At 45.3% G+C, this 12,563-nt stretch overlaps 2 protein-coding genes and 1 long non-coding RNA gene across 3 annotated transcripts; 2 read left to right on the forward strand and 1 right to left on the reverse strand.

Annotated features, from left to right (window-relative positions):
- The first annotated feature begins 456 nt into the window (after positions 1–456).
- Positions 457–3,488, forward strand: LOC1271615 (vitamin K epoxide reductase complex subunit 1-like protein 1). The gene is made up of 2 exons (XM_310541.5): positions 457–984; positions 2,799–3,488. The coding sequence occupies exons 1-2, from the start codon at positions 800–802 to the stop codon at positions 3,142–3,144; spliced, it is 531 nt and encodes a 176-aa protein (XP_310541.3). The 5' UTR covers positions 457–799; the 3' UTR covers positions 3,145–3,488.
- On the reverse strand, positions 1,706–4,107 carry LOC133391580 (uncharacterized). The gene is made up of 2 exons (XR_009765070.1): positions 3,506–4,107; positions 1,706–3,423 (listed from the first exon to the last, which is right to left on the reverse strand). It is a non-coding gene; the product is annotated as an uncharacterized LOC133391580 (long non-coding RNA).
- A 799-nt stretch (positions 4,108–4,906) lies between these two features.
- On the forward strand, positions 4,907–11,953 carry LOC1271693 (solute carrier family 35 member E1 homolog). Its single transcript, XM_310540.5, has 4 exons — positions 4,907–5,050; positions 5,166–6,035; positions 9,523–9,857; positions 9,966–11,953. Exons 2-4 carry the CDS (start codon positions 5,570–5,572, stop codon positions 10,509–10,511), a joined length of 1,347 nt encoding a protein of 448 aa, XP_310540.5. The 5' UTR covers positions 4,907–5,050; positions 5,166–5,569; the 3' UTR covers positions 10,512–11,953.
- Positions 11,954–12,563: the final 610 nt, after the last annotated feature.

Genomic DNA, 12,563 nt, shown 5'->3' on the forward strand with positions numbered 1-12,563 from the left:
CCCCTAGCTTACAAGACCAATTCATTTACTCTGGCGAGGTAAAAGCTATCAAACGCGTTTTTTTTACGTACCATTTCTATTTCACATATTCCTCAGTGTGATAAGCCCTTTGTGAGAACCTATTTCAAATGAAACCCTTTCTCTGCGTGATCGCTATTGCCCCGTACTCCCTTACCAAAAACTTTCAATTTCGGTTCGTGACGTTTGCTTGGCGGCTACACTTGATTATGGCAATATTGTTTTGTTTATGTTTTTTTATTATCTTCTTTTAATTGTGCGTGCTTGTCGTTTTTGAATCCCTCTATTGCGATGAAAAGGGGGACCTTTACCAAAATACTAGCGATTGATGGCATTGTTCTGCATGATTTAATATACAGGTCCCGGAACGAACGCGGAATGGGAAAAAATATGTTCAAAAACAATCGAAATTCAAATTGAACGTTATTTTGCCATCCCCCGGGTCGTGACAGTCGGGACCAGGATGCTATTGCATTGTTTTCGTTTGACCCCGTTTGACACCAAACGTCACCGTGGCGTAGAAGTGCCAGAGGAAGGGCAGAGGGGAGGGAGGAAACAACAACAATCACATCAGAGCCTATATTCCAAAATCTCACCCCTTACCCTCGGGGAGACGCCATATAGGTGTATCGATTGGTGTTGGTACAAAGTTCGATCGTTCCCTTTTTGCCGCTTCTGTTCGCTGCGATGTAAAAGTGTCCCTGTGTCTGTAGCCAAAACAAACGCTTTCCATATTGCGCGATCCATCAGTTACTTCGGAAGCGATTAGGCAACACGCAGGATGAGCATCCTGGCGGGCAACTGCAAATGCACGTACACGCTCGCGCTCGTCGGCCTGAGCGTGTGCGGCTTTCTGCTGTCGCTGTACACGTCCTACGTGGAGCTGCGGGCCGAGCACGACCATACCTACCAGGCCATGTGCGACATTAGCGAGCGCATCAGCTGCACCAAAGTGTTTACCTCCAGGTAAGGAGCGGGATGGAATGCAAAAGGGATTCACCGGTACGTAAGAAGGAAACCTAGGGAAGCCAACAGTAAGGAGTGCGGACCAATGATGCCGTTTCCTATGCAAATGTGCATCATTCGATAGCATATGGGTGAGTTTTATGAGATGTAAAGCAATAAAGTGATTATTGTCGATCAATTGATTCGCCCCATTGCTTGGCGAAGGCAGCGCGAGGACAAACCCCAATCAAGCTAACAAATCAAAAGGAATGATCAAGTACCGCCACATCATTAGCATATGGGTGGGAAATGTGAGAGGATGGGAAAAAAAACAAGAAAATCAAATTGCCAATAATTTAGCGGAGCGTTTGCCGTTGAGCGGCACCAAATGGGAACGATTCGCCGCGTTTTAGGTGCAATAAAAGTTTGCACCCTTCCGCGTGCAAGCAGCCCCCATGCGTGCGCCATTGCGCCGGGGTCGTAAAACGGGTAGCAAAAGAAAAACCAAAAATCGGCAAAAGCACGCAGAGAATGCCCGCGAGCGAGCGAAAACTACACTGCACCGCGAACACGTTTGTGCAATCGCGCGACAATAAGGTGGTGACGCTTGGGGCTGCGGCGGCATCTGTTTGCCATAAAACGGTGCATCGTAAAGCAGCCGTATGCGGGCTGCCTGTGGAACTGGATTTTATAACGCCACAGCTGGATTATTCGCAGCTTAATGATGGGTGAGATTAACACATATGGCACCGCGCGGGAGTTCATTTGTTTTTATTTTTTTTTTGCGACGTCGCCATCATGCTCCTCTCTTTTTGTTCCTTCAACATGGGAACAGCAATCCTAGGGTGGGACCTTCATGGGTTTCTATTGAATATTACGTCTGTAAGGTTTGGAGGTGTAACACAGAGTAAAAATGTATTAACACATTACCAAAGGTTACTTCAATTCAATTGTTACTACTCTAACATCCCTCCTTAATCCAGAATTGACTTAATTCCAAGGGTCTCTCGTCCATCTTTACTGCTTTGCTGATAGGAAGTATCTTAGTAAGCAATTCTGCTTCTTGATTTCCAGAGCAAACATGTTTCAGCTGTATTATTTTTCTTGCAACGCTATGTCTGACGAAATGGTGTCGTATATCGATATGTTTACTTCTGCATGAGTAGCCAATTTGCCTCTCTGCCAGATGGATAGCACTCCGATCATCACAATAAATCGTCAATGGCTCTGCACATCCCAACAGTTCTTTTCGAAAACCTTTCCATCAAACAGCTTCCTGAGTGACTGCTGAAACTGCAATGTCGCCGAAAGTGCTACAGTTGATGGTTTACGGCAATTCCAGGCAACTGGACCTTCAGACTGCTTCTTCACATAACCAGTAATAGAATGACGGTTATCAGTGTCATTGATCCACTCAGCATCACAAAAACCTTCGAAGCTTCCATCGCTTGTACTGTTGTATATAAGCTTCATGGTTTTCGTCCGTTTCAAATAACGAAGTGTTTCGAAGATTACCCCACACCTCTTTCGTATTTTTAGCATCTCGCAACAGTCCTTATGTTCTTGAATCAATACTGAGACATATTGCAGTCAATGCTTGCTGGGATATTTCTTCGCTCACTGCCGATTCACCTTCAGCTAGCTCCTTCACTGCGCACCAGGTCCTCTCATTAATTAGGACCATCTTGGTGACGAAAGACCAAGAGCTATAGTTTTCCGATCCTCGAAGTATCTTCCGCAATTGCAGAGAAAATGATCCTCCTGTTTCCTATAAAAAGAAAGTTTTTCTCCTTCCCCATCTCCAATTGCTCTCTTTGCCATTTCTCCATTTCCAGGTACGGGCGTGGCTTTGGCATTGTCGGGCCGTTGCTCGGCGACGACTCGCTGCTGAACGTGCCGAACGGGTTCTACGGCATCTTCTACTACTTCCTAGTGGCCGGCCTCAGCTTCAGCAACAATCTGGCCGTCTCGCGGCTGACCAGCTACCTCATACTGCTGTCCAACGGGCTGTCGCTCTACCTCGCCTACCTGCTCTACTTCGTGCTGCAGGACATGTGCGTCGTGTGCGTCACCACGTACGCGGTCAATCTGGTCAGCCTGATACTGGCGCTGCAGAAAATTCAGGCTCTGATCCGGGAGGAGCAGGTAATGCGCGCACTCAAGGTTGGCAAGGCAAAGTAGTCGGGTCCCGGTGCCAGTCGTTTGCTTCTGCTCTCCCGGTAGACCAGATTATTATTTGCTCGCACCCGGCACCCGTAGTAGCCGTTCGTTGGTCTGCGACTGTTGCTGTTACTTTGTTCCTTTATACATTTCACCGGTGGGAGGATGTCGTCCGTTCATTGTTGGTTCGTTGTTTGACTGCTTTGTGCCAAGTTTTTGCCCCTCTCGTTATCTCGTACACAGTGCTTTCTAACGTTTCTCGTTCCATGGTGCCAAAAAACAAAACCTAAAAAATAGAGCCTGCAACAAAGATGGTTCAATGTTTGTGATGTTGATTTAATAAAAAAAAATCCATTCCATTACTGCGCGATGAGGTACCTACACTTATTCAATGCTGGACCCCGGCAATGCGTGCGTTTCAGTGCGAGATTTTGTTGTTTACAGCAGCAGCCGCGCGTGCTTGCCAAACGCCGCATGCACGTGTCGCACAGCGGGCGGAGCTGTCATTGTATACTGTCCGAAATCAAGAAAATACATGGTTTTTCAAGTCATTTCCCAAGCGCTAGAGATTACGCTTAAACGACTGAAAAATCGAATATCCATAGAATAAAAAAAAAAAAAAACGAAAGCTCCATAGCTTCATTGGTTTGTTCAATGGATGGTGTAATACAACTCATCATTATAATGATGTTCTTTTCTTGCAATGTGTTTCGACAAGCTTCATCTAATCATCACTTACAAAATTCATTATCATCACCTATAAAAAAATAATAAATAAATAACAAAAAAATCAACTTAAACGGAATATAGAAAGACTTCAAATAGCAGATGGCAAACGACTCATGCATTCTAAAAATAGCAAAAAAGCTGGAGGCGCCATTTCTTGGTGGGATTTTCAGCCAGTGGTGCTTACTCGCTTGGAGAGCTTTCTCATTCCCTCTGTACTGTTGTATGGTTTCTCATTGAAGTTATGCATCGCTAGAACTAGAACGGCGATACGATTGTTTAAACACTAATCTCCAATGTAAACCACCAGCATTAAAGCAAGTGAGATTTGAGCGATGGTCGTTGGTGTCGATACTCACGTATCTGAGCGCACGACCATTCATATAGATTTTTGCTCGGAAAGTTAGAAGGCTATATAGGTCATGATTAGATGAAACTTGTCGAAACACATTGCAAGAAAAGGACAGCAATACAAAGTTGTAATACGCGCCATCTATTGAGCAAACCAATGAAGCTTTCGTTTTTTTTTCTTCTATGGATATTAGATTTTCTAGTCGTTTAAGCGTAATCTGTGGCGCTTGGGGTGAAACTATGGAGACTTCGTTTTTCTTTTCAATGGACATTTGATTTCCGAGTCGTTCAAACGTAATCTTTGGCGCTTGGGCATTTTGGAGTGCATTTTCAAATGCTAATTATGTGCATGGCTTGAGCTGACTTGAAAACCCCTGCAATTCATTACTGTAGGCAAGGTTGTGCACGCAGAATTGATAAGAAATAATAAACAAAAATTCATGAAATAGCCATGAAAATTACCAATAATTAAAAACAAAATATCATCTACGAAGCAAAATTAAAATCTATAGAATTGCAAAAAACACCCCTTTGTCCAATAAGAACCATTTTGCGCCCATAGTGCCCATCCGCAAACGTCAGCGACAGTTGACAGCCAGCTGGGACGATCTGTCAACAATGTAGTGCGCTCTCGCTCGCACCAGCGCTCCCGAAAAAGCGAGGGAAAGAAAGAGCTCACAACATCAGCTGAGGGCTGTTTCGCTTCGTTTGCTCCATTTTTGACAGTTCGCACACACATACACATACTGCACACACGCGGCCACGCAGATACACCGTGAGACGTGGTCAATGTAAACGCCAGTCGCTAGATGCTTCGTCGACACGTATCGTGAGCTGTGCACCGCCAAGGGTGTGTAAATTTTCCTTCCCCATTTTCGATTTCCTTTTGCCCAATGGTGGTTGTGGTGGTGTTGTGTGAAAAAGGCGCAGTGAACTAATTGTGCCTGTGTGTTTTTTTTTTGCAGCGAGCCTTTGCTACGGGCTATCGGAACGAGCGGAGGAAGGCCATTCCTGCCCAACCACCAGTGCCGCCCAGAGTGCAACGGAACAGTCGAGGCCAAGGCCAGCGAGGAAAGGCTGCCCGACCCGTCCCTGTGAAAGAATACGAACGCCATCGGTGACGATGTGTGATGTGTGTACACGACAACATTTGCTTTCCATCCGTCGACGCACCGATCAGTAGCCAAACGGAAGAGCGAGAGAGAGGCCACTGGCCGCATACGTGTATTGCCTCCCCTTGCTAAGAGCATACCCCAGCTCTCCTGTCCGTGCACCTGAAGCCTCCAACTCCCCTCCCCTAGTCATAGGGGTAAGTGGGTAAAAATAAACGACGTCTTCTGTGGCCAAACGTTGGTCGTCCTCGCACACGATGGCGCAGGTGCTGAAGCGTCCGATCGGTACGCTCGTCAACGGGCTGCGTAGTGTCGGGGGCGGCGGTGGTGGCCGCACCGGCGGCAGCGCACCGCTCCTGCCGGACGGTGGTGGCGGATACGCCGGACAGGGGGCGGCAGGCGCCCCCGACGGCACCATGCGCCAAACGCTCACGATCGTCTTTCTCTGCATCCTCTGGTACGTGGTGTCGAGCAGCAACAACGTGATCGGCAAGATGATACTGAGCGAGTTCCCCTACCCGATGACGGTTACGATGATACAGCTGACCAGCATCACCGTGTACAGCGGGCCGTTCTTCAACCTGTGGGGCGTCCGGAAGTACGTCGACATCTCCTGGCGCTACTACTTCAGCTTTATCGTGCCGCTGGCGCTGGGGAAATTTTTGGCCTCCGTCACCTCGCACATCTCCATCTGGAAGGTGCCGGTATCGTACGCCCACACCGGTGAGTCTTTGCAGCAACGTTTTGGTTTTTGGTTTCTTTTTAGCCGGGGTTTTTTCCCCCTAACGGCAACCAGCGGGAATTACCGAGACGGAGGTTACGCAAAACCTGCACGCTGTGTGTGTGATTGTGTGAAAGTGAAAGTCTGAAGCGTGCGAAGACGAAGCCAACGCGTGTGAACAACAACTGGGTCAGCGAAACACGGTACCGTACCGCGCGTTTGGCACGTGCAGCTTCACCAATCAAACACGGCACATATAACGGAGGTTATCATTCAAACTCCTGCAATCAAACGCGAAGTGGTGATAGAGATGTAGCAAAGCGTGCTGGAAACGTTCCCTCTCTAAGGGCGGGTTCTTTGTAAAAAGGGTTGATCGATTTGTTTTTTTTTTATTAGTATTATTACTAGTCGATCGTATTTTCATGTGTAAACTATTCAGATAGTTTCAGTTTGTTGGCAGGAAAAAGGTTTTAAAAACACAAACATTATTGTTGAAGTAATTGATCCTTTCAAAAAGCGATCAAACATTACATTCTCTGTAGCGGTAAAGACACTTTAACGATAAAGATTCAACTTTTACTCTATGCATTATGTCTTGATGCTAAATTGCTTGCAAATCCCTTTTTTAATTAGAAGATCAGACAATTTATCATTAATTACAGAGTATTGTTAAGCCGTTTGCTCCTTTAGCTAGACAGAAGCATAAAAATAATGTCCTATTTATTCGATAATGAAAAACAGATGACCCTACACGAGTCTAGAATTATGCTGGAACTGAACCTGACCCCATGCTGGTCGTGGAATTGAACAAATCAAGAACAAATCCATACTAGTCCTGCTTTTTTCTATCATTAAACTGATCACTGAAGTGATCCTGAACGCATATCTTGGAACCGATCACGATCCCACGCCCATACCGGAGATGAAATTGACTTTCAGCTTACAGGGTTTCTAATTATAATGGAATAGTTCAATCACTTAAAAACTTTATTTTGATTTGTTTTTTCTGTGGCACCCATCTGTATGCATGGTACATTTTAACATCACTAGTTAATTTGGCCAGGTAATAGTACTCTAAAAACAATGGTCTCGAAACTCAATTTAGGTACTTATGATAATTAGGATTAGGAGGCCTAAAACCAAAACCAAACCCATACTGGTCCTGACACCAATACATAATCTTTTCTGGTTCAAGAACTGCACATGGCCTAATGCCGGTCCTTTACCTGATTACTGAACGTATGCCGGTCCAGGAACCGATACTGATCCCAAACCGGTCCAGGACCCAATACTGATCATACTGGTCCTGGAACCTATCATGAACCCATACCGGCCCTGGAACCCATCATGAACCCATACTAATCCAGAAATAGCTCCCGATTTCATTTATTTTTAGGAATTGTACCCTGAGTTGTTCCGGATTCAGATTCGGAACGATACATGTAACTGATCCGGGTATGAAACCGATACAATTTCAATTCAAGTCGTCAAACCATACCCGGAAGTAAATGTGCAGCGTAGGAATTAGCGCAAGAAATGGCGTAGGAAATAGCGTAGGAAATTCAGTAGAGTTTTTAGAGCGATAAAATTTTAGACACAAATGAATTCAATGCTAGCGAAATTAAGCAATGCAATGCGGTTGTATTTGTAGATTTTCTTTGGTCTTATCATCATCCAAGCAAGGTGGAAATTCCTATTATTAAATATCTGCTATTAAAATTAATTGTACAGATTTTTAAATCAAGGATTGGTAACATAGAACACAAAAGTGTTTAAAATGTAAAACAACAGAGCAAGAGCAATTTTGGCTTCTTGATAAACCTCTTCTCTCATGCTTCAAAAAATATTGGGGATATTCTGGTGATACATACTACAAAGTCCCTAACGACTGAAACATTTTTTTTTTTCAGACAAATTGATAACTGAATCCTTTTTTAAAAGCTCCTTAACAATCGTTGTAATCTTAAAAGGCAACAGTGTGTAATTGTCGTACTCTTAAAATCAACAATCAAGAGCATTGTCATGTAGAAGCAATATTAGTGGTAGAATGTTAGTCAATCCATGTTACTATAATGCAATTTGGGAGAGTTCGAAGGTATGAAATGTCATATTTCAAGATGTTCAGTATTTTGTAGACGAAATGGTATACAAACATTGGAATTTCAAAACTTTGGACGGGTTGGACTTTGCCGACCGCTGCCTTAGTCGGTACCAACTAGTGTTGGGTTTCATGAATCTTTCGTTGAGTTTCATTCATATGAATCTTGAGCGATGATTGATTCGAATCTGGAATCGGATCTCTAAAGATTAATTTCCAAGGTTATTTGGACTTCATTGCGCTGTTTAAAAATTCGTCTGTCCTTTCTGGCTAAACTTTTGCTACTGCGCGCGGTTTGCGATGGCGCCTATTATTCCTCAGCTGATCAGCCCTGACCTTGCCTGACCCCACTTAGTGAACTTAGCCGAACTTTTATCCAATTGGCCCTATTTATGATCAGCATGAACGTCTCATATCTTGGCGCATCTTTCCGTCCTTATCTCTCTCGACAGCGCCATCTGAGGTTTAACAATTGTTGCTATTTGTTTGGCTAATCCACACGAGGTCGATATCGTGCCAACAATGGACCTTGGAACCGATTACAAACTGAAACTGAATCAACACCGGCCGTGGAATCGATACGAAAATAATACCGATCCTAGAACCTACACCTCCTGGAGCGGTTTCGGTTCCGGCACGAACCGTGTGGAACCGAAATGGTTCCTGTTCGTCAAACCATTTCGAGGGCAGCATAAAATAAGCTGCAAATTCAAGCATATAGATTGAACGTAGAAATTCTGTTTATAAATTAAATCAAAGGAATTAACGCAGGAATTAAGCACAATTTGTATAGTGGTATTATTTTTACTATTATTATTATTATTTCACGTAAGAACTAAGCTTGGGCAATTTGGTTCATTTTCATGCACGTGAATGTACTAGTTCTTTCACTTAGATGAACTGAGCGTGAATCGCGATTCTTTCGTTCATTGCAGTTCATTCAGATCATGAAAATTATTTGGCAGACCAGAAAGTTCTTTTTGCGAACGACCTAGTCATACGGTTCACGTTCATATTTGTATTGCCTCCATCCAATGTATTGCCTCCAACGACCTGTCCGACTAGGATGTTCTTTATCTCGACGGGTAGGACGTTCTTTTTATGAACAACTCTGTGCATTATGGCTTCTAAAGAACCGATGAACGTTAATTAGAAGAACGTAGGTCGTTCGTTCTTTTGGAATGAACTGATTGAATTGTACAGGTTCTGGTTGTTGGGGCACACCAACGGCCTGGTTGATCCAACTAAGTCTTGTCGTTCTTGCCGTCCCCTGGTGGGTGTTAGGGATCTTTATTTTCGCTTTTGAGCGATTGTTTGAAGAAATTTAACATTACTAAATATACTAATCACAATTGCATTCCCGTTTTCCTCCAAATTTCCCTTTCAAACAGTGAAAGCGACGATGCCACTGTTTACCGTGATACTGTCGCGCGTGATCATGCGCGAGCGGCAAACCAAAGCCGTCTACCTGTCGCTGGTGCCGATCATCGTCGGCGTCGGCATCGCCACGCTCACCGAGCTGTCGTTCGACGTGATCGGGCTGGTCAGTGCGCTGATCGCGACGATGGGCTTCTCGCTGCAGAACATCTTCTCCAAGAAGGTGCTGAAGGAGACGGGCGTGCACCATCTCCGCCTGCTGCACATACTCGGCCGGCTGGCCCTGTTCATGTTCCTGCCCGTCTGGATCTACGTCGACATGTTTAACGTGATGAAGCATCCCTCGATCGTAACGTATCGCGTCCAACGTGCGCCTCTCGTGGCTGGAATGAATTCACCCCCTCATTAATGTTTCTTTCATCCTTTTTGCTGTGTTTTTTTCCTCTTCCTCCTCCAGGTAACGGGTGACTATCGCGTCATTGCGCTGCTCTTTACCGACGGCGTGCTGAACTGGCTGCAGAACATACTGGCGTTCAGCGTGCTGTCGCTGGTGACGCCGCTCACGTACGCGGTGGCGAGCGCCAGCAAGCGCATCTTCGTCATCGCCATCTCGCTGTTTGTGCTGGGCAATCCGGTCACGTGGGTGAACGTGCTCGGCATGCTGGTGGCGATACTGGGCGTGCTGTGCTACAACCGCGCCAAATACTTTGCCCGCCGGCAGGACACGCTCCTGCCGTACGCGTACGGCGCGAAGGAGGCGGCGGCGACCGGGCCGCCGACCGGTATCAGCAACGGCACCGCCACCGCCGGGCGGCGCTACCCGTACGCACCGCTGCACAGCAACGGGGGCGTGCCGGTGCCGGACAATGTGCTGCTCGCCGGGAACGGCACCGTGGCCAGTGGGATGACAGCGACGGCCCACGGTGCACCGACCATCCCGATCAGCGCCTCCTCGAGCGTGAACGGGCCGACCAGCTCGAACGGCAGGCTGCTGTTTGTTTAGGCAAAAGGGCAAAGGGACCTGAACCAAGGGCAAAATGGCAAGCCGCGCGCGCGCGCGCTTGGGGAATGGAACAATGCGCGGTTTAGTACGTTAGTAATTTATATGTCTAGAAAAAAACAAAACGACGCCACCGTTGTGTGCGAGATGATCCCAGCGCCGTCTCGTTACTCAACAGTGAACACACACACACGACTGTAATATAGACAGACACACACACCTGGACAGGATGTATTGGTTTGCCAATCGGAAAAAAGCATGCGTGCGAGGACTGAGTAATTGAATGTGCAAACGAAATGAAAGACACGGAAGCAACATGCTTTCCGCAACAAGAAAAAAAATATGCATGGCTTGTTTGCTCAAATCCTACCAAGAACGGCTCAAATCTAGTGCAAAGCGATGGGTAGGGAAAGAAGGGGAAGAATCAGAACACGCGAATAGTAAAATCAGAACACGGATCGGAAAGGATTATGGTTGGGCGATGGTAGGGACAGCGAGAACAAGCAATAATTTTTCAAGCACAGCAGTATTTTCGTAACAAACGTTTAGTTTAATTATTTTCTTTCGTTTCTTTAAGTTTTCCCCAATATGTTCCCCACCTAATTTTTGTATCCCCCCGTTTCTGCCATCCCCACCAAATGCCGATTCGATTAGGGACAGTAGTAGCAATATTTCTCACACGCGTTTGCTATTGTAATGTACATAGTTAGGGAAAAGTATGCTCTTAGCAGCACGAATCTGTATCCGTTTTTTTTTCTTTTTTTTGTTCCGGGACGCGAGCACCGCGACCATGCTTTGTTTGTTTTTCGCAAGGCTCAATGCTGTTTACCACTTTGTGTATTATTTTTCCGTTTTCTCTCCAACTATAAGCAATATTAGTTTTTTTGTTTGTTTTCTGTTTGTTTGTGCGATCGTAATACTTTCTGGCGTGGCTTTCGGCCGTCAGCCGTCAGCATCAAAGTGCGGGGAAGAAAAAAACAAAGCGCGTACTTAGCAAAAGGAAAGAGAAACACACTAATCACAATCGTCATCCACACCGCTGGCACACCCTCGTGTTAGTTGCCTTTTTTTTTTTTTTGCTCGGCTTTTGTTAAATATTGTTTCGTTTATGTATTCTTATTTTGTTTCTTCTGTTCTGCTTTTATTTGTCTTGCGTTATTTGCTTGGTGGATGTGGCTCTCCTAATTTTAAATGTTACACAAAAAAAACAAGAATCGTTGATGTGGGGACGGACGGACGAATTTAGTGTAGTAGCAAAAAAAGAAAGAAAGCATTATTATAACCTGTAGACAATTTTTTAGCTCCTTTTTTCTTTTTTTCCTGCAAACTCTGTTATTTGAATTAAAAAAAAAAAACAACAACAAGCGTTGCATTTGCTTAGCAAACAAAAATCACTTATAATATATTTAAAAAAAAATGAAGAAGAAAAAGAGATAGACAAAAGGGCAAACAAAACCCGAGGAGATAGCGAAGGGGAGGGAACGACGACGGTGCTGTGCGAAAAGTGGCAAAGCAATGTGCACACGAAATATACATTACTTGGCGAGATATTGTGGCTATGATAAAGTTTGCTTTCAGTGTCGGTTTTCGTCTCTTTTCGGGGCTGTTTAGGAGTGCTGGAGGGACCAAGTCACATTGGAATTGGTATTACATCCCGAAAGAACTATAAAAAAGCGATATCAAGATTTGGGTAGTAAGAAGAAGGAAGCAAATTAGGGATTGCCATGCAATTCCTCTATTAGAAGGGTTCTTGCAAAGCCCCTTTTTTGCAAAGGGATTCGCACTACTACTAATATTACACCTGTTCCCGTCAAAATTGCCCACGGAGCGCACCCACGACTCCGATCCGACTCCGACTATTATTAGTACGATTTCAACTCCGGCAAAATGGGAACCACTAGTTCCGCCCGGAAACGGAGTCGTCCGGAGCTGTCTCGAGTCGTCCGAAGTCGCCCGGAGTCGGAGATGTCCGAAGTTGAAATCGTACGGAGTTGTCCAGAATTGTCCAGAGTCGTCCAAGGTCGTCCGGAGCTGCCTGGAATCATCCGGAATCGG

This window comes from Anopheles gambiae, chromosome X (genome assembly GCF_943734735.2).
Source record: "Anopheles gambiae chromosome X, idAnoGambNW_F1_1, whole genome shotgun sequence".
Lineage (NCBI taxonomy): Eukaryota > Metazoa > Arthropoda > Insecta > Diptera > Culicidae > Anopheles > Anopheles gambiae.

Excerpts from the sequence above, each read along its gene's own strand:
- LOC1271693 (XM_310540.5), top strand. The coding sequence starts at position 5,570 with ATGGCGCAGGTGCTGAAGCGTCCGATCGGTACGCTCGTCAACGGGCTG. Across the intron at positions 6,036-9,522 it reads GGTATCGTACGCCCACACCG|TGAAAGCGACGATGCCACTG; the intron begins GTGAGTCTTTGC and ends CCTTTCAAACAG. Across the intron at positions 9,858-9,965 it reads TGATGAAGCATCCCTCGATC|GTAACGGGTGACTATCGCGT; the intron begins GTAACGTATCGC and ends TTCCTCCTCCAG.
- LOC1271615 (XM_310541.5), top strand. The coding sequence starts at position 800 with ATGAGCATCCTGGCGGGCAACTGCAAATGCACGTACACGCTCGCGCTC. Across the intron at positions 985-2,798 it reads ACCAAAGTGTTTACCTCCAG|GTACGGGCGTGGCTTTGGCA; the intron begins GTAAGGAGCGGG and ends CTCCATTTCCAG.